This window comes from Meles meles, chromosome 16 (genome assembly GCF_922984935.1).
Source record: "Meles meles chromosome 16, mMelMel3.1 paternal haplotype, whole genome shotgun sequence".
Lineage (NCBI taxonomy): Eukaryota > Metazoa > Chordata > Mammalia > Carnivora > Mustelidae > Meles > Meles meles.
The window spans coordinates 54,053,827-54,075,656 of record NC_060081.1 but is presented as its reverse complement, the minus strand read 5'-3'; the positions used below and the strand labels follow the sequence as shown (position 1 = coordinate 54,075,656).

The following is a 21,830-nucleotide window of genomic DNA, read 5'->3' as shown; positions in this document are numbered from 1 at the left end:
TTTACTCTTCTTTGTTCTTTTTCCTTTCAGCTCCAGAATAGATAACTGACCTATCATCAAATTCATTGTTTTTTTGTTTCTGTCAATTCAGATATGCTGTTAAGTTTATCTAGAAATTTATCACTTCAGTTGTCCTTTTCAGCTCCTGAGTTTATTTTTTTAAGATTTTATTTATTTATTTATTTGAGAGAGAGACAGAGGGAGCACAAGCAGGGGGAGGGGCAGAGGGAGAGGGACACGGAGAGTCCACACTGAGTGGGGAGCCCAGTGCTAGGCTCAGTTCCACAACCCTGAGATCATGACCTGAGCCAGAGTCAGACACTTAACTGACTGAGCTACCAGGTGTCCCATAGTTCCTGAATTTAAATGTGGGGGTTTTTTTTGTTTTTGTTTTTTTTTTTAAGATTTTATTTATTTATTTGACAGAGAGAGAGGTCACAAGTAGGCAGAGAGGCAGGCAGAGAGAGAGGAGGAAGCAGGCTCCCTGCGGAGCAGAGAGCCCGATGTGGGGCTCGATCCCAGGACCCTGAGATCATGACCTGAGCCGAAGGCAGCGGCTCAATCCACTGAGCCACCCAGGCGCCCCAAATGTGGGGGGTTTTAAAAAATAATTTATATCTCTTTACAGGTGTTCTCTATATGGTAAGGTATTCTCATACTTTTCTTCAATTCTTTTAAACATGGTTTTCTTTAATTCTTTAAACATATTTAGAATGGCTGATTAAAGTCTTTGTCTAGTAAATCTAATATATGGACTTCTTCAGGGACCATTCATATTAATGCTTTATTTCTTGTGTATGGGCCATACTTTCCTGTTACTTTGAGTGTCTCAAAATTATTCATCAAAAACGGGGCATTTTAATAATATAATGTAATAAATGGAAATCAGCTCCTCCTTCCCAGTGTTTGTTGCTGTTAATCTTTGTTTACTTAGTGACTTTAGTGGACTAATTCTATAAAGTCTTGTTGTGTGTGGCCCCTAAAGTTTTTGTTCAATTAGCTTAGTGGTCAGCTTATGATTGGACAAGCATTCTAAATGCCTTAAACCAATTTGTCTTTAATCATTTGCCAGATTATTTGCTGCATATGTTTTGCATAATTTCCTGCATATGCATGTTGTCAGTGTTCTAGCAATTTACAACCCTGACTTAACCTCTACTTCCTGTTTGTGCAGGTTTTAGGATCAGCCAGAGATGAGAGACTAGGGCATTCTAAGATCTTTCCTGAACATGTGCTCTTCCTTGCACATGCACATGACCTCCTAGATCTCCAGGAATATATGAAAGTTTCTCAGAGTCCCCCTATGAACATGTCATTCCCACTTTTTTCCTTTACAGGTTTTGGCCAGACTCTTGTTTGCCCCAACTACTGTCACTGCCTCCAGCAACAGCAATGTTAAACAATTGCCAATGGTTGTTTTCAACAAACACCCTCAGGATAGGTAGGGATTTTCCCACTAAGCAAGCTCTGGTGCAGCTCAAATGAGTATTCCTATGAATGGGGTTGTCAGGGAGCTGCCAGACAGATCAAATAGTGACAGTTGTCTGAGAATACATATTGAGAAGCTCTAGTCTTTTTCTTTCAGTAGCTACTAGGCACTAGTTTTCCCAGCTACCATGGTTGCAGTGCTGCTGGTTTTAAAATCTACTACAGAGCTAGAAAGAAGGGGGTGGTAATAGGGCAAATGAAAATACTGCAAAGCTCTCTGTTATTAAGATTCATTAATTTCTCTTGACTAAATACTCCTTGGTTTGTGCAAAACTTTTGTTAATTTCAAGTTCTGAAAAAGTTTATTTCAACAGTTTTCTTTTAATAGTTTTTTTTAAAGGTTTTATTTATTTGACAGAGATCACAAGTAGGCAGAGAGGCAGGCAGAGAGAGAAAGAGAGAGAAGCAGGCTCCCCGCTGAGCAGAGAGCCCGATGAGGGCTTGATCCTAGGACCCTGAGATCATGACCTGAGCCAAAGGCAGAGGCTTAACCCACTGAGCCACCCAGTCACCCCTATTTCAACAGTTTTTGCCTGTGTTCCTCTTGGTGTTATCAAGGAATAGATTTTCACAGGTCCTTTCCCTGCAGTTCTCAAAGTTCTATCTCTGCAACTGACATTTTTTGTCTAAGTACAGGATTTTACTTTCCTATTAAATGTGATTTGGGGGCTTTGGTCTGGTATTCATCCAGTCATAGTTAATTGACTGTTGAATTCCATCATGAATCAGTGAGCACCAGGTGTAAGGCAGGTACTGTGATGGATGACTGGGGAAAAACAGGAATGTTTAAACAATGATTCCTGCCCTCTGAGAGCTTACAGAGCAGTTGAAGAGATGAAACATAATTGTTTAAGCCTTTACATATGATACAAGGAAATGGAGATCAACGTAAAGCTTAAAGACAACACTGTCAATAGAACTCTGTGCAAAGATAGAAATATTCTGCACTGACCAGTGTGGTAGCCAACAGCTACATGTACCTTGGGCACTGGGCACCTGAAATATAACTACAATGACTGAGGAACTGGATTTTTTATTTTATTTAATTTTAATTAATTCAAGCTCAACCACACGCAGCTACCATGTTGGACATCACAGCTCTAAGACTAATGATTTTCTTGATCAGCCTAGTGTGAGAGTAGGTGGGAAGCCTACAGCTCTTCTCCTCTGGCTCCGACGGGTGGACTGGAGCTGTGGGCTACGATGCATTCTGGCATGTAACTGTGCCTGGTGCACAGTGGATTTTGTAGAGATACTGTTGAAACAGGTTGTGCCTGAGCCACCTGGAGGAGGTAAGCTTTAGTTTCCTCTGTTGTGGGCAAACTTAAACCCCAGTCTCTAGGTCAGGCACAACCTGACAAAGGCAATGATAACAAGGGGTTATGGAAGCTGCAAAAGAATTAACCTTCCTTCTTAACCCAATGGTCAATGCAGGATTCACTGTTTTTCTCCACAGCCACAAAACAAGCTCACAGTAGTGTCCATCTCCTTCCACTCTTTCCAGTAGGGTCTCTTTGCACCCACGGTGGTGCTGCAAGCACAGGCTTCTGTCTGGGGCCCATTCTGGCAATTGTCCTTGGGGTCCTGGAACCTCACTGCTGGGTCAATGCTGAGGTGGGACTGAGGTTCTCCTCTTGCCTGCAGAGTGAACTGCACTTCCTTCCCCACCCAACTCCTTTCAGAGCTGGGAGCATTTGAGAGAGAGAGAAGCAGGATGGTTCATGTGAGATTCCCCCATGGCCCCTAGGACTCCCCAAACCACCCCCGGGGGGCCACCCCAGGGCAAGGGTCTCCAAGCCACCCCCTAATTCAGAAGGAGATTTCCGGAAAAACCTCCCCCAGGCTAAGGCAGGAGTGGCGCTATGGACAGTGCCCCCAGAGGAGGAGAGAAGAAGTGCAGGCATGAGGAAGTCTGGGGGACCACAATAGGTGGAGTGGGAGGTGGCTAGCAAATCACCTGTCTGCAATTTGAATGATAAACTCTCTCTGTAAAGTTAAGGGTTATTCAGAGTTGGGAGATTCAAGACAATGTGGAATGTCTGGCCAGACGACTTGGAGCAATTCCCCCGGGCTTCAGTTTCCTCATTTCTAACAGGGAACTGACTCTTAACCCACCCCATAGAGATGCTGCAAAGTTAAGTCCAATGTACTTATGCAGGGCCTGCCATAATATCATATCTTACCCCAGCCCACCTTCACCCTGATGGCCCATCTCAGAGAACTAGCCTCAACAGCACCAAGAAAGTCACTTACAGCTAACTGACTGACCACAGTCACAGATGGGCAGGAAAGGAGTCTGAGCCTCTGCCAGGGGTCCTAGGAGGCCTGAGGCTGGAATGGAATTGCCTCTGGATGGGAAGGGAGCAACACTCAGCCTTCTGTCCTCTCTGCCCTGAGTCGCTTGGCACATTAAGGAAAGTGTCAAGCCTTGCTGACCTCCAACTTCTGCCTCTCTCATGATTCATAAATAGAAGGTACCAAGGCTTCTGGCTTGGGAGCCTGGCTCACCCACCCAAAAAGCCAGAAGAACTCACAACTTTTTCTCTTCAGTCTATGGGACCCCTCTGTTCCCCTTCATATTCCCAAATTACTTACAAGCACATCTCCCTCCTTTATGGATTCCATCTGTCTGTCCATCCCTCCTGTTCCCCATCCCTCCCACATTTTCTCCATCCCTGCTCCTCTTCTGTTCTTCCCTTGGAGTCTAGCATCCTGCATTCACAGAGGACTCCCAAGCTGGAGGGGTGGGGGGATGCAGGACGTGTGTGTGTGTATGTCTCTGTCCACATGGGCACAAAATGGGCTTCATGCTCAGGTGACCCACGGTAACTGTGCTCCTGCCTGGACCTGGTGCTTCATGTGTGGCGCCCAGAGGCCTCCCTTTAGCAGACCCTCTATCCCGCCATCCCTCCCTCAGGGAAGTGGGATCACCACTGCACTTCATGGGCAGCTGGGGGCCCCATATCAGTCTCTTTACCACCTCTCCCCCTCTCCTCAGGCCCCATGCCCAGCCCTGAGGTTTGGAGAGCCTAGTAAGTGCCCTATCAACATGTTAATCAAATTACTTAGGAGCTAAAATTGACGCTGTTCATTAATTATACAAGATTATGCTAATTGCGCATGCAAATGCATGCAGGGGAACAGAAGGTGTTCAGGCGCATGGTGGGCCATTAGCATAGAGGATGGGGTGCGGGTGCATTGGCATGCTAATGTATGCGCCCCAGCTATTTATAGTCCCCCAGCCCATCTGCACTGCAGCCACCTCTGCCCCAAGTAGGGATCATGGTGGGGAGGCCAGGTCCAGGCCTGGCAGGTGGCTATGGCCCTGGGGACACTCAGCATTGGCTGCTGCCCCAGGCCAAGATCAGGAAGTAGCATACACCACCCCCATCTGGGCCACCCCAACCTGGGCCTGGATCATCACACCAACCCCCTCGTTTACCATCCCTAGGTGCCCACTTCCCTGGAGGCAAAACACTTCCCAATGACACAGTCAATAAGGCACCCTCTGCTGACTCCCCATCACTCACAGTTTCCATAATCCCGCAGGATTCGATGCCAAACCCCCAGACCATGGTCCACACCCATCCTGCTCCACCTTGTCAGGTACCACGGGGAAAAGTGTGCCATGCATGCCCCCAGTCCTTGGGCGGGGCTGTTTATTCCCTTTGCAGGAAGGGCCCTTGCCTCTTCCTCCTCTTTCAGGGAAAATTCCCCCGGTCTTTCAAGACCCCAGATGCCCAAGATGAAATGCGACCTATAGGAGCCCGCCCAGCTCTACCAGGCACAGTGGCCGGGGCACTTACACTGGGCAAGTTGTGTCCACCACTCTGTGGTATTGACTGGGCTTCAGGTTTCTCTCTTTCCTGCTGGACTGTAGTTTCCTTAAGACCTTGTTCACCTCTAGATTGCACTGCCTGACTCATGTAAGGTGGTTAATACATCTTTTTCAGTGGGCGTGTTGAATGAATGGTCCAGCCTTCTAGAAATTCCTCTGCACTTGAGCTGGGGTCAGGGAGCAGCAGACAGGGAGGGACAACAGGGCACAGACCCTGCCTCGGGAAGATGTTCTGTTTCTTCGGAGTGTGCTCGCTTCGGCAGCACATATACTAAAATTGTTTCTTCGGAGGTCCATGGGCTCAAAGGCAAGCCCTTTGGAGTCAAAATGAGCGGAGGATTCCCCTGGCCCCCATTCCCCATCCCAGACTCTAATGCCAGTTGTGGACTTAGAAATAAACACCCAGGTTTATTCTCCGCTTTGCTCCCACTCTGCTTTCTCTCCCAAGGTATTCGCAGGACACTTGTTTGGAAGATGCTGCCCCAACCTGTGTATCTGTTCACATCACTTCCTCTTTCTTGATCCATACTGTCCCATGTAGTCAGTAACCATGAGGCATATGTGACTCTCTCAGTTTAAATTAAAATGAAACAATGGGGCACCTGGCTAGCTCTCAGTGGAGCATGGGACTCTTGATCTCAGGGTTGTGAGTTCAAGTCCCACATCCGGTGTAGAGATAACACAAAAATAAAATCTTACAAAAAAATTTTAAAAAGTAAATAAATTAAAATGAAACCAAACTGGAAACAGTTTCTCAGTCACACTGGTCACATGTCAGGTGCTCAGTAGCTACATGCGGCCAGTGGATATCATTTTGGGAAAAGCTCTGTCGGACCATACTGTGATCCACACATTCCTTCCCCCACTCTGGACAGTCCTGTGGTTGTGAGCATTCTTGGGCTCCATCCTGCTCTTTCATTTACTACCAGCTTTGTCTCTGGAAGTGGGAACGTGATTCCTCCTCTAAGGGAGTCTCCCGTGGGACGTCAGGAGGGCAAACATGATGCAAAACTGTGTGACCTGGTATCTTAGGATAATATTCCGAGAAGCAGAGCTGGAGATGGGGGCGCTCTTGAAAGGGGTTTATTGGAGGAGAGCTCTGGGAAGAAAAAGAGGGAAACAGCAGCCACAGGAGCAGCTTAGCAAGAAGACAGTCTCCGCTGGAGTCTGGCAGCAGCCTGAGCCCTTGGGGAGTTCTGGAATATGAAAAGCACAGGGAGTTGATCCCTCATGTGATGTCAGTCTGTCTTTGGCTGGGGGCTGCTGGCAAGGAGCTTACACTTCTGGCTGAGGATAACTTGAGGGGAGTTGGGGGAGCTGTGAGCCCTTTAACAGCCAAGGCTCACAGCATTCGGGGAGTGGGGGAATCCAACAGGCATCCCCACCATGGTGCCTGGACACGGCTTTCCACCCCCTGAGAACCCAGAGTTTGCCAGTGGACTCCCATCACTCACCTACACGTGTTCCTTCCTGGAGTGTCTTCTGAGGAAAGCACAGTGCTGGGGAGCTGTCCTTATGAGGGGAGGGGTGACACCCCTGAGAAGTTACAATATACATCAGATGTTTGCACCAGAGTCACATTCAACCCAGCATTTGCTTCCTTGGTAGGGATTATTCCATTGACAGGGAAGGTTCATTTCCATTTCATCTCGCGTTGTTTGTACAGGGAGGAATAAGAAGCATCTATAGGAACGACGAGGAAGGCGAAGCTACGTTCAGGACGCGGTAAGGGCAGGTGTGCGAGCGAACTGCTCTTACCTTTCGCTGAAATCATAGGCGCCCGAGGCATGATGCTTAACTACCACCCTTGAATTGCCTTATAAGCTGGATGACCCCAACTCTTCCTCTGGTCTTGTATTAAACTTTTAATAATGGGAATGTTGAACATCTAGGCCAGAAGAGAACAATGAGCCACCAGTACCCTTCACTGAATTTCAACTCTTGGCTTGTCTTGTGCAACTGGTCTTTAATCCTGGACACCTGCTCAGACTGAGAGCAGTGGTCGCAACAGCCAGAGGCCTCCAATTAGGAGCAAGGGGTCCTGAATCTCTTTTGCAACCTTGCTGCATTTGTGACCTTGAAGAAATGGCCACGAAATGGCTAAACATGTCCTGGTACAGCCGGCCTCTCGGGGCTCCTTTTGAATGAGGCTTGCTTGCCAGCCCCAGGGCTGGGGCAGGGTTGGACTTCAAGAGCCCCAATTAGAGGGAATTTTCCATAACTCCTGTCAGTATCCGGGGTTCACAGAGTCCCGAGCCGGTATCCAGACTTTGGCCTTTACGTGACTTTGTAGTTTATTCTTGCTTACCCTTGGTTTCCTTATCTGTAGAGTGGGGATGATCACCAATCTCCACCACCTCAGGGTTATGAGAGGAATAGACAAGGTAATGCTAACTGTGAGCTCAGCAGAGTTCCAGGCTCTTGCTAAGTGCTTGAGAGATTAGGCCTGGATCACTTTTTACTTCTGCGTGTGTGTAATTTTGTATTTTCTTTGTAACTCATGTTCGTATTTTTAGTATTTTTCTCACAGTAATTCTAATGACCTAATGGCAGGTCCCGGGACTTCACCTCTCTCTTGCTCCTCTTCCTGTGAGGCCCAGATGAGGAGTCATGCCCTCTTAGAGCCTAATGGTCACCGTGGGTCTGGGTCTGGGCACCAGTTCTTCACTGACCCAGAGAGCATCCTAAAATGCTCATTCTCCTTGGGGATACTTAGTTCAGCCAGGGCTGTGAACTTGACCAGGGTCCTGGGATCGACCCCCACATCAGGCTCCCTGCTCACAGGGAACGTGCTTCTCCCGCTCCCCCTGCCTGTGCTCTCACTATCTCTGTCTCTCTCCCAAATAGATAAACAAAACCTTAAAAGAAAAAGTTGCTAAGGTAGCTACAAAGCTAGTTAATGTCTGTAGAATGATACAATTACAAACTTCAGGGCAAATTTCTCTACCAAATAGAAATTATTTACTTCTCCCAATAAAAATCATTTGCATAATGTCATTTTCCTACAAATTAGCACCACCTTTACAGAATCTAGACCCAATCAATAGCAAATACAAGTCAAAATTACGTTCCCCTAGAGAATTAGACAAGACTTAGGTGGCTTTGGGAACGTAATACTCTCAAGCAGCACTGTCCAATATAAATACGCAAGCCACAAGTGTAATTTTAAATTTTCACTAGTAGTCACATTTTAAAAACAAGAAAAGGAATTGGTACCATTAATTGTGACAATATATTTTATTTAATTCAATATATCTAAAGTATTATTTCAACATGTAACCAATACAACAATGTTCCTAGTCAGCTATTTTACATTCTGTGGGTTTTTTTTTTTTTTTTCTAAGTAAGTCATTGGAATTCGGTGTGTATTTTATACTCACATCTCAATTCAAACCGCACTGCAAGGGCTCAATGCCACATGGGCTAGTGGCTGACGTATTGGATAGTGTAGCTCTAGGAGGCATCAGAATCTCAAATTTAGGAGGCATCAGAATTACCTGGAAGCCTCATGAAAACACAGATGGCTGGGACCCACTGGAAGCGCTTCAGCTGGGTCAGGGGTAGGGCCTGAAATTCTGCATTTCTAGCAAGTTCCCAGGTGCTCCCATGGCTGCTGAGCCAGGAGGCACACTTTGAAAACCACTGATCCAGGATGACTCGGAAAGGACTCCTGCTCATCATTGTGCCTTATTTTCCTCCTGTGGGTAAATTTTCTTAACACCCCTGAGGCTGGTGCAGAGTCAGGAGGTGCACCGTGGTAGCAGCGGGGGCCCTGGGGACTGTTGGCATTGGCTCATCCCCGTCTGGCTGGGAGCAGCCTCATGGCCCATCAGTGGGCAGTGGCTAAGACCAGCCGCTCTACCATCGCTGGTGTTGACTGAGTGCAGCTCTGAGCTAGAAGTTCAGGGCGAAAGACTGACCTTCAACACCGCCAGGGAGGGCCCAGGCCTCATGTGGCTAATTCTTCCTCAATACCACTGTGCACCAGGCAGAGATGTCCTGGGGCAGGTCTGCAGAGCTGGAGGCACAGGCCGGGCCCCGTGGCACTTAGGAAGGGGCACTTCCTGAAGTCTAGAATGGCCAGAAAAGGCCGGTCAGACAGGGAGTGGGAACTGGTGCAGACCCAGAATAAACACCACCCGTGACTTATTTCTGGAAGTGAGTGATACTGGAAAGAGAAAGGATGGGAAGACGTGCTGAGGAAAGGTTGAGGGGGCTCCCGGGAGGCAGGTGGAGGGACACGTTGCTGCAGGAAACAGCAGTGAGGCCCTGGGAGGTCAGAAATAGAGGATGTGCCAGGGGCTGTCTCCGGAAGTCACCTCAGGAGATCAGCTGCTACTCTCCTGGCTCTCCTGGTGGTTCGGGATGTCACAAAGTGAGTCAGCACACAGGCCAAAGCCCACAACTCGGGCCCGATCTCAGGAACCCTTCCTCTGGACCCTGGAGGTTTGGGAGTGGGGTTGGGTGCGGTGGGCATGTGTATGGATGTAAGGGAAGTATGTGTCACCTTTGGGACACTCCCACGCTTGCATCATCAGTGATATCCAAGGGCTGGCATGAATGCCCCTGAGGACAGGGACTGTTCCTCTCCTGATGTCCGCCCTCCTCCTTCTAGCACCTTGTAAAGGACTGAGCCCGTGAACGTGGAATTTAAGCGAAGTGGTCTGCACCACGTGCGATGGGGGGTGTCTACATTTTATGTCCTGTAAATGCGGGGCACACATAAAACGGTTACTGCAGACACAGGTGACACCATGAGGTGTCTCGCATGGATATTGGAAACCAGTACTGTGGCAGATTATGAGAGATAAATGGACTGTCTGTACTGAACAGGTGTGCTGTTGGGGAGCGCTCGAGGTGACTGCACTTTGGGGTGACCTTACGGGTATGCAGGGCATCTACACTGGGCTGGCTACTGTTTGGGGCATGTAAGCTGTCCGCACTGCATTGTATCCAGTAGGGGTGAGTGTGGAGGGTCAACATGGTGGGTGTGCCCTGTTTGGGGTCATATGAGTTAACCGCATCTCACAGTCCTCCTCTGTAGGGGTGTATAGAAGGTCTACACTACGTAAGAGTATTTTGGGGGGTGGGTGTTCGCTGTGGATGGAAATGTGTGTGGATGTAGCATCCCTATAAAAAGGAAAACAAAGTGGGTTCCCAGAAGCGTATTCACTCCGTGGGGGGATATGACGGGCGGTCAGGTGTCAGCATTGTGGACAAGAGGCCGGGCCTGGGCGGAGGCGCATCTCAAGGAAAATGACTGGTTCTGACTCCCATGAGGGACTGTCCTTTTGAACACCCCAGCCAGCCCTTGAGGACCTCCTCTTTGGGAACTTTTAAAACCAGTGACAAATCTTCCTCTGAATGTGAAGTTCATGCTTGTGGGCTTTGGAGGCCACTTTAGGGATTTAAGTTGGATATTCAGATTTGGGGTTCAAAACTAGGGGGTGGTGGTAAAATGAGGACATGCACTGCAGAGCTCATGGAATGGCCCAGGAGGCAGGCCACGTGCCGGGACCTTAGCCCCTGAAGACGTTTGCCCTGAATGCCGCAGTTTGTAAAGGGCATCTCCCCAGATGCTTGCAGGGTCCCGTGTGTGCAGGGGCAGAGAGTGATAGTATTTTGAGCTCACTAAGAGCACAGATCCGGAGTATTACGCTTGGTTACCTCCCTGGTGGCTGGCAAGGCTGAGCCCCGCCCCCCTCCCCCCAGCCAATTGCAAGGACCAGAGGACCCAAGTTCTCATGTGCTTGTCTAAAAACCAGTCTCATCACTGCACATACTGTGTTTTTTTCCAAAAACCACATGTGAAAAGAAGGTATTCCTTGTGCATCTGTCCAGTGTATCTGACGGGTACAGCGCGTGTGTGTGATGGGCATAGGCTCTGTCTGATGAGGTTATTGCTGTGTGTGTAATGGGGTGTACAGTAAGTGCATGGGAGATCTGTTTGGGCAGGATGTGCCATGGCAGGGAGCCTGCAATGTGTGAGTGAGATCTGTGCGCAGGAGGGCTGTGTTGGGGCGTGGGGCGGGGGGCGGGTGGAATCTGCTGAGAAGGAGGAAGGGCGATCTACTTGCTATTTGTGATGACTGGACGGCATTTGCCGTGACTGTATTTTGGGTAATCGTATACAACATGAAGGGGTATATTAATAGATATACTCTTTCTGTGCATATACTATATGAGATGGGCATACGCTGCACATATGGGTATAGACTTGTGTGGGGGTAGTATACCATATGGGTACGATGACTCTAGCCTCTATGTGGACTGTGTATCGTGTATGCTCTGTGAAGGGTATACACAGTGCGCGATGGCTGTATTTTGTGAGTGATCATATATAAGGCATTTACGGTATATAGGATGGATGTATTATTACGAGTATACACTGTGTGGGAGATAGTATACTCGGGAGGAGGGGTATGCTGTGTGATGTGGGTGCACAGCACGTGTGATGCACACATAGTGTGCCACATGGTGTGGGATAGTTGTTGGGAAGGGCCTCCCTGGTGTGTATCAGGCATCCTATGTAGAGACAGCCAGTGGTGGGAATAGGGGGTGTGCGCCTGGTGTGAGCAGGCAGAGTGGAGCCGCCCTGCTGGGAAGGGGCATGGAGGCAAGCCATTAGATCATCATCCGTTTCCAGACCCCGTACCCCAGCCCTTGAACTCTCCTACCACACCGTTTCAGATTCTTCCTCAAGTTCTTCCTCAAGTGCAACCAGAACTGCCTAAAGAATGCAGGGAATCCCCGAGACATGCGCCGCTTCCAGGTGGGTCTGGGAGGGGGTCCCCTGTGTAAACCTAGCCCTTCCTGATGGGGTGGTTGGGGAAGGCTGTGGTCCTGCCACCCCAGGAAGGCCCCAGGGCAGCTCTCTGCCCAGCCCTGTGCTTTAGGGCCCAGTGCCTGCTGGGGGTGGGGCAGTTCCATCTCAGCTTATGCTGGCTGCCAAGGGAGGCTTCATTAGAGTCCCACTTAAGGAGATGCTAATTGTGACATTTTTACATGATTAACGACCCAGCTAATTTGCATAGCGTGAAGCAGAGAGCAGCTGCCCTTAGTACATCCCCAACCTGCACACCCCTCTCAGGGAAGGGTGGGAGGGAGAGAAGGAGGCAGCCCCAGTTTCCTCCCAAGGGGGGGGGGGGCTCCTGCTGATGGTTTCTCAGGCTGAGGCCGCCTCCCCCCACTCTCACTCCCACTTGCCTAAGACACATTCCTGCCTTGGAGCCTTGGAGATACAGCGCAGGATGCTTGTATGCCCCCAAAACAGTAGCCATTCTGCCCAAGGAGCCAGTGATTTTTTCAGGACTCTGGATTTTTCTAGTTCCTGGGGATCACTTCCCCTGGGCAGCCCTAGATAGTGCATCTGGGCTGTCACTTGACCTAGCTGCCTGTCTCCCCCCACTCCCACCCCCCACCCCCGCCTTCTATCAGTTCAGCCCCTGGGGAATCTCTTTCCCACGCCCATGATTCTGAGCTCCAACGGCCAGCCACCCTGGCCAAGTTCTTCAGAATTGCCCACAATAGTTCCCTGCAGGGGTCCCCTGAGGACCTAAGCCAGGCAGGCTTCGGCTCTCCTTGCAGGTGGTGGTGTCCACGACAGTGAGTGTGGACGGACACGTGCTGGCCGTGTCCGACAACATGTTTGTGCACAACAACTCCAAACATGGTCGCAGGGCGCGCCGGCTGGACCCCTCTGAAGGTCAGGACCCCCAGCTCTTCGGCCCAGCCAGCCCCCAGTCCCAACCTTGGTGCAGGCCCCTGACCTGTCTCTTCTGCCTGCCAGCTGCCACCCCCTGTATCAAGGCCATCAGCCCCGGGGAGGGCTGGACCACAGGAGGCGCCACCGTCATTGTCATCGGCGACAATTTCTTCGACGGATTGCAGGTCGTGTTCGGGAACGTGCTCGTGTGGAGCGAGGTGGGCCACCCCCGCCAGTCTCCCTTGGGGCCTCGCGGCTGGGCCCTCCCTCGCCCCGGGCTGGAACCCGCAGGCCTCCCCTCTCCCCTCGCAGCTCATCACGCCCCACGCCATACGGGTTCAGACGCCCCCGCGGCACATTCCCGGGGTGGTGGAGGTGACCCTGTCCTACAAGTCCAAGCAATTTTGCAAGGGAGCCCCCGGCCGTTTTGTCTACACAGGTAAGGAGTCAGGCGGGGGACAGGGGTTGGGGGCAGAGAGGCCTAAGGTTGCTGGAAGGAGCCCCACCCGGTGTCTCAGAGCCTGGGTCTCAGAGTTAGCCAGTATCTCAAGTTTGCCGCTGGATCCCTTGACCTCTCCTCCTTCGCTGAGCTTCTCTGTTTCTCTCTTCCGCCTGACTCTTCAATCCCCTCCCAGGCTCGGAGTCTCAGCCCTGCCAGGACTTTCTCCTTGCCTATGGTCCTCCTCGCCAGGGCACTCTTCACTCTTCACCCTCACAACCCCCCCCCCCCCCCACCGCACACACACACTCCCCAGGGTCTAGAATATCTCCTGGCGGCACATCTGTTTCAAAGATTCTCCAAAATGGGCTTCATGCTCCCTAATCTACCCTCGGTCTCTTAGTTCCCCAAGCCATCCCAGTCTTCCCTCTGTGTGGGCATAAACAGGGGAGCGGGCATGCGCACGCGTGTACACACACATACACATACACACAGCCCTTGCAGAAAGCCAGGGCAAGAAGTTAACAGAAACCGGAGTATAGAATACCCCATCCCCTCTCTGTCTGACCACTGGCCAGGACCCTCTCCACCTTCCTTCTCCTGCCCTGCCCCAGCCACCCACTTGTCCCCATCCTGCTCTCCACAGATAATCTCCCAGCCCTTCCCTGCACCGCACCAGATACTCGGTAGCGATCCTAACTTACTGGTAGGGAGTTGCAGTCCAAGGGGGTGGGGGTGGGGTGGCTGGAGCTGGGAACAAAGTGTGAAGTAGGTGAAGTTACAGGTGGAGGGGAGGGAAGGACCTCTAGGAGGCAGTGTGGGCTTAACTGGGCGAAGCTGAGACTGCAGTGATGAATACGGGGTTAGAGCTGAGAAAGGAAAGGCAGCCCTGGAGAAGGACTGGCAAATGCAAAGACCTGGGAATGAGCGCTTTCCCTGTCCGGGGAAACAGAAAGAAATTCACTAAATCTGGAGTTGGTCGTGAAGAAAATGGGTAGGGCTTTGAGGCTTGGTGAGTTGGTCCAGACCCAGTTGGAGGACAAGGTCATGGGGGTGCCTAGTCAGGAGTCTGCCCCCTGGCCTGCAGAGCCCTGGATGTGGGCCAAAGCCCCTTCCCTGGGGCCCACGCACACTTCTAACTACCAGATGCTGCTGGGAGCCCACCTGATTGGTGATAAATGGAGACCGTTGAAGTTAACTTTTTTTTTTTTTTAAAAGATTTATTTATTTGACAGATAGAGATCACAAGTAGGCAGAGAGGCAGGCAGAGAGAGAGAGAGGGGAGGAAGCAGGCTCCCAGCTAAGCAGAGAGCCCGATGCGGGGCTCGATCCCAGGACCCTGGGATCATGACCTGAGCTGAAGGCAGAGGCTTTAACCCGCTGAGCCACCCAGGCGCCCCCGTTGAAGTTAACTTTTATAATTAATATGTTACTCCTGATCATGCAGACAGAAAGCTCTCCCTCCAGTCCTGCCCCTAGGAGTATAGAAACTAATACGTCTATATGGTTGCCCTTTTTCCGAACCACAGATGGGATGGTATAGTGCTTGTGTGTTAATGCCAAACATCTGGCACAGGGCCCGGCTCAGTAAATATTTGTTGAATCAATGAGCAAAGGAAGGAACAGAGGACACTCAGTGAACCGAACCTCACTGACCCGAGTGTGCGGAGAGTTTTGGGCTGGACTGGTTGAAGGGGATCTGTAGCGAGGCTTCCAGATTGGTTGCTGGCGGGTTTGGCCCTGCAGCGGGCACTGGGAGGGAGTCCTCCAAACGCCGCCCTTCTCCCCAGCCCTGAATGAGCCCACCATTGACTATGGATTCCAGAGGCTACAGAAAGCCATCCCCCGACACCCCGGAGATCCCGAGAGGCTGCCCAAGGTACCCAGAGGGGTATGGGGACAGGGATGAGGGTGACCGGTGACCTGTGGCCTCCGGGGGGGGGGTGGGGGTGAGGGGGCAGAGGGGACCCCGGGCCCCTCGGCCGCCCCCGGGGGCTGGCCCTCCCTCCCGCTGTCTCCTCCCCCGCCCCCAGGAAGTGCTGTTGAAGCGGGCGGCCGACTTGGCGGAGGCCCTGTACGGAGTGCCCAGCAGCAACCAGGTATGGCGCCTCCGCCTGCTTCCTCGCGCCACCAGGCCGGGGACCGTCCTCCTCCCGGCGCCTGCGGCTTCCCCGGCCGTGCCCCGCTCTTGTCTTCGCAGGAACTTCTCCTGAAGCGCGCGGCCGACGTGGCCGAGGCTCTGTACAGCGCCCCACGCGCGCCTGCGCCGCTCGGACCCCTGGCCCCCAGCCACCCGCACCCCGCCGTCGTGGGCATCAACGCCTTCAGCAGCCCGCTGGCCATCGCCGTCGGGGACGCCACGCCAGGCCCCGAGCCGGGTGCGTCCCGCTGCCCCCGCGCGCGGCTCCCCACCCGGCGCCCGCCCGTGCTGCGCGCCTGACCACCCTCTCCCGCAGGCTACGCGCGCAGCTGCGGCAGCGCGTCCCCGCGCGGGTTCGCGCCCAGTCCCGGCTCGCAGCAGAGCAGCTACGGCAGCGGCCTCGGCGCGGGCCTCGGCGGCTACGGGACACCGGGCGTGGCCGGCCTAGGCGTGCCCGGGTCCCCTAGCTTCCTCAATGGCTCCACGGCCACCTCGCCCTTTGCCAGTGAGTGTCCCCGGCCCGGAGAGCTGCATGGGGCTCGGCCCTGCCCCCTCCCAGCCCAGGGCGGGTGGGGGGCTTCCGGCGACTCTCTCACCACGGTCGTATGACCCGTCTCTGCTGTTGGAGGCCTGTCCCTCAACCCCACCCCTCGGCAGGATCCCGGACCCTGGGGCCGGGGCACTTCTTGCACCTTTAGTCTCTTTGCCGATTTCAGCTGCACACCTAGTTTCTAGCCCTCCTCTCCTCCTGAAAGGGGCTTTAACGGGGCGCGGGGGGTATCCGGATGAAACCTGGCGGACCGCCACCTTTCGGTATTACGCCAGGACTTTGGGGGGGAGGCTGGCGCCCCCTGCCGGAGGCCCTAGAGAACTAATGGCTCAGACCAAATGGGCTTCTACCTGTCTTGGGAAAAAGCGGGTAGGGTGGGAAGGAAGACGTGGCTCCCTGCAGTCAGCTCGGCAAGAGCAAAGGAAGTCCGTGAGGTCGGACAGCTGGATTCAGGGTTTGAAAGCCCAAGTCAGGAGCTGTCATTCAGCAAGTTACTTTATTTCTTTCAGCTTCAGTTTCCTGTCTATAAAATGAGATCAGTGCCCCCCTGCCTAGGGTTGTTCTCAGATCTGAATGTGCCACTGTGCGTGAAATGCCCAGACTTAGAAAGGGTGCATGATTTCACATCCTAGGTACTGCTCTTTCTGTGGGTTTGAGCCTGACTCTCTCCTGGTGGCCTGGGCTCAGCTTCTGGGACCCAAAACCCCATATGCCCGTGTTTACACAGGCCATGAACCTCTGCTGTCTCTACCTAAACCCCTGTGTCTCCTGGCCCTCTACTCAGGCCAGACTCCTCTTCTTCCACTTCCTTCAGATTGGAACAGCATTCTTAAAAACTCTGGGTGCCCCTTGAATTCTAAACTGGTGGGGTCTGGACTACCAACCCCTCTCTTCCATCACACACACAGTGCAGTCAGAAGTGGGGAACATACTACCCCAGGGGACAGAAGCCACCCCATCTGGGATCTCCCTGTTCAGCCAGAGGATTAAGAATTCTAGAGCAGCTTGAGCCCTGCTTCCAGCATCAGTTGGGAACACCCTGCACTTGCCTAAGTGTCAGTCCCATCTCATAACCAGGTCTTACCCAAGTCCCCATCCATTTCCTGTGTCCTTCTCATTGAGTTGGCCAGGAGATGCCTGAAATGACATCTGTCTGCTTGGGCCTCCCCTTGGTTTTCTGCTTTGGCCACCAGCAACTCCCAGTTGGACCCACAAATCCCAGTACTACCGAAGCTACAATATGTGGCTGTGAGCTCCCAGCCTTGAGAGATACAGTACATTTTCTGACATTCGTCTCCAGCCCTCCTCGGAGCTCCATGGACCTCATCCATTAGCCATGAGCACTGTCTTTAGGAGTGGGTGCTCCATGAGGCTGAGAACATTTATTTGGAACAGGGGTAGCTGTTGAAGGCATCACTTTATCCAAGGGGAATTGGGGGTGGTGTGCTCTGATGCCAAAGGCATCATTGATTTCTTCCATTGGTTTCTTCCAGAAATCCCCCACCTCATGCCAGCTGCTTGGACAGCACTCAAATCACAGCCTTATTTGTATTCAGAAGAGAGAGACAGGGAAAGGGTTTCGATGAGAATGTAGAAAGGAGGATCCAGAGGGGCCCAAAGCCCTAGGAGAGGAGGCCGCAGGAAGGAGGGGCAGCCAGAACCTGGTTGCAGGAGGCTCCCTGGCTATTCTCAGAGGAGCGGTGAAGAGCCCTAGGTGCCCAGGAGGTCTCAAATAGGAAGATGCAAGGGTGTGGATCTCTGTGTTTTTGTTTAAACTTGACTGGCTGGAGGAGGGAGATACAGGAGGCCTCCAGGCCCTGGCTAGGGGTGACAAGGACCTGTGTTAAGCAGGCAGAGAACAAAGTGCCCAGTGCAGGTGTGTGGGGAAGGTTGGTAAGGGAAACATATGTGTGGAGGAAGTTAGGGTACTTGTGTGAGTTAAGATCCTGGGCAACAACGCCATATAACAGGAACCTGTGCGTACCCCCCAAACATCCCTGATCCCTTGCCCCAGCTCTGCTATGAACTATGATCTTTCATGAATATGAAAAATCAGGATCTTTGACTCTAACATTGGTACCCCAAGGCCTACGAATGTTCCTTAGCATCTCAGAATCCCAGCTGCTTTCAGCAGGAACCCTGACCTGTTCCATTCCATCTATTCCATGTCGTTCACCTTTCAGGGCACTTCCCAATATCTGGTTTTGTTGCGTGTTCTGCTTTTGCTTTGATTTTGACCTAGCCTGGCCCTGGCGTTTGCAGCCCCAAGAAAGGGTCTTTAGAACCCCCCAGAAGGCAATTACCGGCCCAGGACCCCAGGGCCTCCTAGTCTGCCTCTATACTATACCCTGCCCAATACTGGTCTCCCTAGGGCCCTCACTGCAGCCCCCTAGTGAGGTCTGAGCCTGGTCCCTGGGTCAGCAGTCCCCCTGGGGCCCACTGCCCAAGCCAGGGCTCCAACCGAGCTGCTCACTCTGGTGCTGTCTCCCTGTTGTGTCTCCCACCGCCTTCCCTGCTGCGCCTGCCCCTCCCTGCCCCGCCCCGGAGTCATGCCCTCTAGCCCCCCGCTGGCCGCTGCCTCCTCCATGTCCCTCCCGGCCGCTGCCCCCACCACCAGCGTCTTCTCCTTCTCGCCTGTCAACATGATCTCCGCTGTCAAACAGAGGAGCGCCTTCGCCCCCGTGCTGCGCCCACCCAGCTCCCCACCCCAGGCCTGCCCGAGAGCCCACGGAGAGGGACTTCCAGGTGGGTGACCTGTGCGCCCTGCTATGGCCCGGTGGAGCAGCTAGGTTTTGGGGGCTCATTCCATCCATGTGTCACCAGAGCCTCAGGCTGGTTGGCCAGGTGTCTCTGGAGGGTGTAGAACAGGGAGCTCTGTGGGAGTCCCAGGAGGTCCATCGGGTCCCACCTCCCTGGGCCCCATCGCTTGGAGTGGTCACCACTCCGGAGACTGTCCGTTGGCCCCTTGACCAAGGAGAAGACTGGAATCCTGTTGGAGAAGGCCTGGAAACCACTCCAAGGCCCCATCCCCACCTGGTTGAGCCCAGAGCAAAGATCCTCCACTCAGAGCTGGAGAAACCCCACACAGGCTGCAGGCCTTTGACCTGGGCCTCCCAGCATGTGTGGGAGGGTAGCATGCACCCTTGTGGTGGTCTGGGTCACTTAGCGTGGGTGGAAGGGGACTGACTTTAGATGCAGTTTAGCCCAGCTCCCACTTCCCCACTTACGGGTGTAGAACTGAGACAATGTTACCCCAACCACATGCCATTAGTGAAATGGTGGCCATTTGTCAGTTATGGATCTTCTTTAAGTCCACATCCAATTTAGCAAAGCCTGGGCCCTAACCAGGGGTATAGAGTGAGTCAGGAGTCACCAGCCCTCGGATAAGATGACTCTTAGGGTGGGTTCATTAGGTGATTTCAAAGGATGCACAGTCTTTTGGTTTTTGCCCTTGTTTGGGTTTTGGGTTTTTTTGTTTTTGTTTTTGGGTTTTTTGGGGGTTTTTTTTTGCCTTGTTTCCAAGTTTTGGATAATTTTTCTTAACCTGAGTGTGTCTGGAGCTTCAAATATGAGTTTTGGGGAGCAGGGGGCCACTGATGTCTCCCACCAGCAGAGAGAACCGGTGGGGGGCAGGGGTTCCAGCGGGGGAGGGGAGGATGGATGTGATGAATTCTGTGGATGTCTGGGAGGGAGACACGCCCCTGCTGCATGAGGGGGGTCAATTCTCCAAGATGCTGACCTCTTTTCTGACCTGGTACTCTGTTTCCTCTCCCTGACACAGGCCCTGCGGAGGAAGCAGGGCTGAAAAGAGGAGCTCAGTCACCTCTTTCCAGTGAGGGAGTTAGGCAGGCAAGGGCCTGGGGCTGCACCTAAGAGGTTCTAGGGGCTCACTTCACCTAACTGTCTGCCAGGACCAGGAACAGCCCAGCACCTGCCAGGCTCTCTGTAACTCTGCATGCTGTCTCCAGCCCAGAGGCACACAGGCAGAGAAGGTCCCCAGGCCGCACAGAGTTTATGGTTCCTGTCTTTGCTTACCACAGACCAGCCTTTTGAGGATTCCGACAAGTTCCACTCTTCAGCCCGGGGGCTTCAGGGCCTGGCATACTCCTAATCACGGTAGGTTCCCAGCTGGTCCTTGCTTCCTCCCCTGGCCCTGCGGAAACTCTGCAAAAGACTTTACCCAGGGTGGGGCCCTGGGGTCCAATTCTCTCTCTCCCGGGCCTGTCTAGACAGCTGTCAGGGCCACACAGCCAGCTCCTCCTCCCCACCCCAGCGGCCCAAGCTGAACAGGCAGAGAGAAGGGGTTTCCTATCCCCTTGCAGCCAGCCTTTTTCCAGAACCACCTTCTCTCCCTCTCCCCACCAGGTCTGCCAGTGTTGCCCCCACTGAACCCGGACTGGAGGTCCCTCTGGGATACACACTCATGTCCTGGATGGCAGCACAGACAGACGCTGAGCCAGGGCTTCGGGCGGACATCCACCCAAAGGCCTGAACAGTCCACCCTGTGCTTGAGGCCTCCAGTCCCACAGGCTTCTCTCACCTCCCTTCCTCGGGGCTGGTCGGAAGCCTTAGCACTGTGCTGATGCTCTCGGCAGGAGAGCTTCCCAGGGGGGTCCCGGGATGCTGGGCTTTCCTCACTGGGTCAGTTCCTCTGGAAGAGATGGACCTTGTGCAGACCGGACCATCAGGCGACAGGAGCAGGGGATGGGGACCGTGGGGAAGAGGACAGCTCAGGGAGAAGTGGCCTGGGGAGGTCCTGTTTGTGTCTGACCCATCTCAGCTGGCCCAGCATCCCGACCTTGCTCCAGGGCAAGGGGTGGTGTCCAGTAGCCTCCCGAGGCCTGCCCAGGCTCCCATGGAGCTTCCAATGGCTGCTCGATCCCTGTGGCTGCCCCCTCCGAGGCCCGCACACTCATGCTTGCCACATATGAATCCCACCGGGGGCTTTGGGCATGGAGTGTGCAGAAGAGGGAGTGCCAATCCCCCTGAATGGTGGGCCTTCCTCCCAACAGCTATCTCATGGACTCTGGCCCCACTCACACATGACTCTTGCTGGCCCCATAGTACCATGGAATGGGTCTAGCTGCCACTGGCCTCACATTCTGCTCTGCTGAGGTTGGAGAAAACAGAACAATAAACACAGCTGCAGGTGGCCACCTGGCCTCTCTGGCCTGCTTCCTTGGCGTGGGTCATCTTTTCTCCGTGGTTCTGCTGCTCTCCTGGGGCCCCTCCCAGCCGTGCCCCTGGGCAGCCTTCTCATACATTGGGCTTTTTCAAGTTCAGCTGAGCAAGGATTACTTGCCCCACATCTTCTCGCAAGGACCATTGGGGGGGGGAGGTGGGCAGGCTAGCAGGCCTGGGGGCCCAGGACGTGGGCTCCACCCCAGGAGCTTAGACTGGGAGCATAGTCTGGCCACAGAGGACTCCATCCCCCAGCTGCTGTCTGGCCAGGGCCAGACAGGGGTTGTCAGGCAGGGGCCAAGGCAGGGGTTGTCAGAGGACTGCCCAGGAATGAGAACAGCACAAACAAAGTGCCAGTTGGTTACACAGAGGCTCAGAAAAGAGATCCATTCTGAACGAAGGCAGGTCAGGGTAGGACGGCTTTTGGCCCTAAGGTTGCCTGTTTGAGCAGATCTCCACCACCTCCACCCCCAGGCCTAGGCACCTTTG

The 21,830-nt window shown here is 53.1% G+C and overlaps 1 protein-coding gene across 2 annotated transcripts in view; it reads left to right on the top strand.

The window, feature by feature from the left end:
* The window catches only part of EBF4 (EBF family member 4), a 58,840-nt gene extending 37,534 nt beyond the window's left edge, over positions 1-21,306 (top strand). The window contains exons 7-17 of one of the 2 annotated variants that reach the window (XM_045981872.1): positions 12,017-12,098; positions 12,914-13,031; positions 13,116-13,249; positions 13,344-13,470; positions 15,261-15,349; positions 15,504-15,569; positions 15,671-15,848; positions 15,927-16,115; positions 18,708-18,905; positions 20,201-20,276; positions 20,526-21,306. In XM_045981872.1, the coding sequence (XP_045837828.1) occupies positions 12,017-12,098; positions 12,914-13,031; positions 13,116-13,249; positions 13,344-13,470; positions 15,261-15,349; positions 15,504-15,569; positions 15,671-15,848; positions 15,927-16,115; positions 18,708-18,905; positions 20,201-20,271 (1,252 nt within the window). In that variant the 3' untranslated portion in view covers positions 20,272-20,276; positions 20,526-21,306. Of the gene's footprint in view, positions 1-12,016; positions 12,099-12,913; positions 13,250-13,343; positions 13,471-15,260; positions 15,350-15,503; positions 15,570-15,670; positions 15,849-15,926; positions 16,116-18,707; positions 18,906-20,200; positions 20,277-20,525 lie in introns of both variants that reach the window. The other variant, XM_045981871.1, reaches the window with a different exon arrangement.
* The last annotated feature ends 524 nt before the right edge of the window (positions 21,307-21,830 follow it).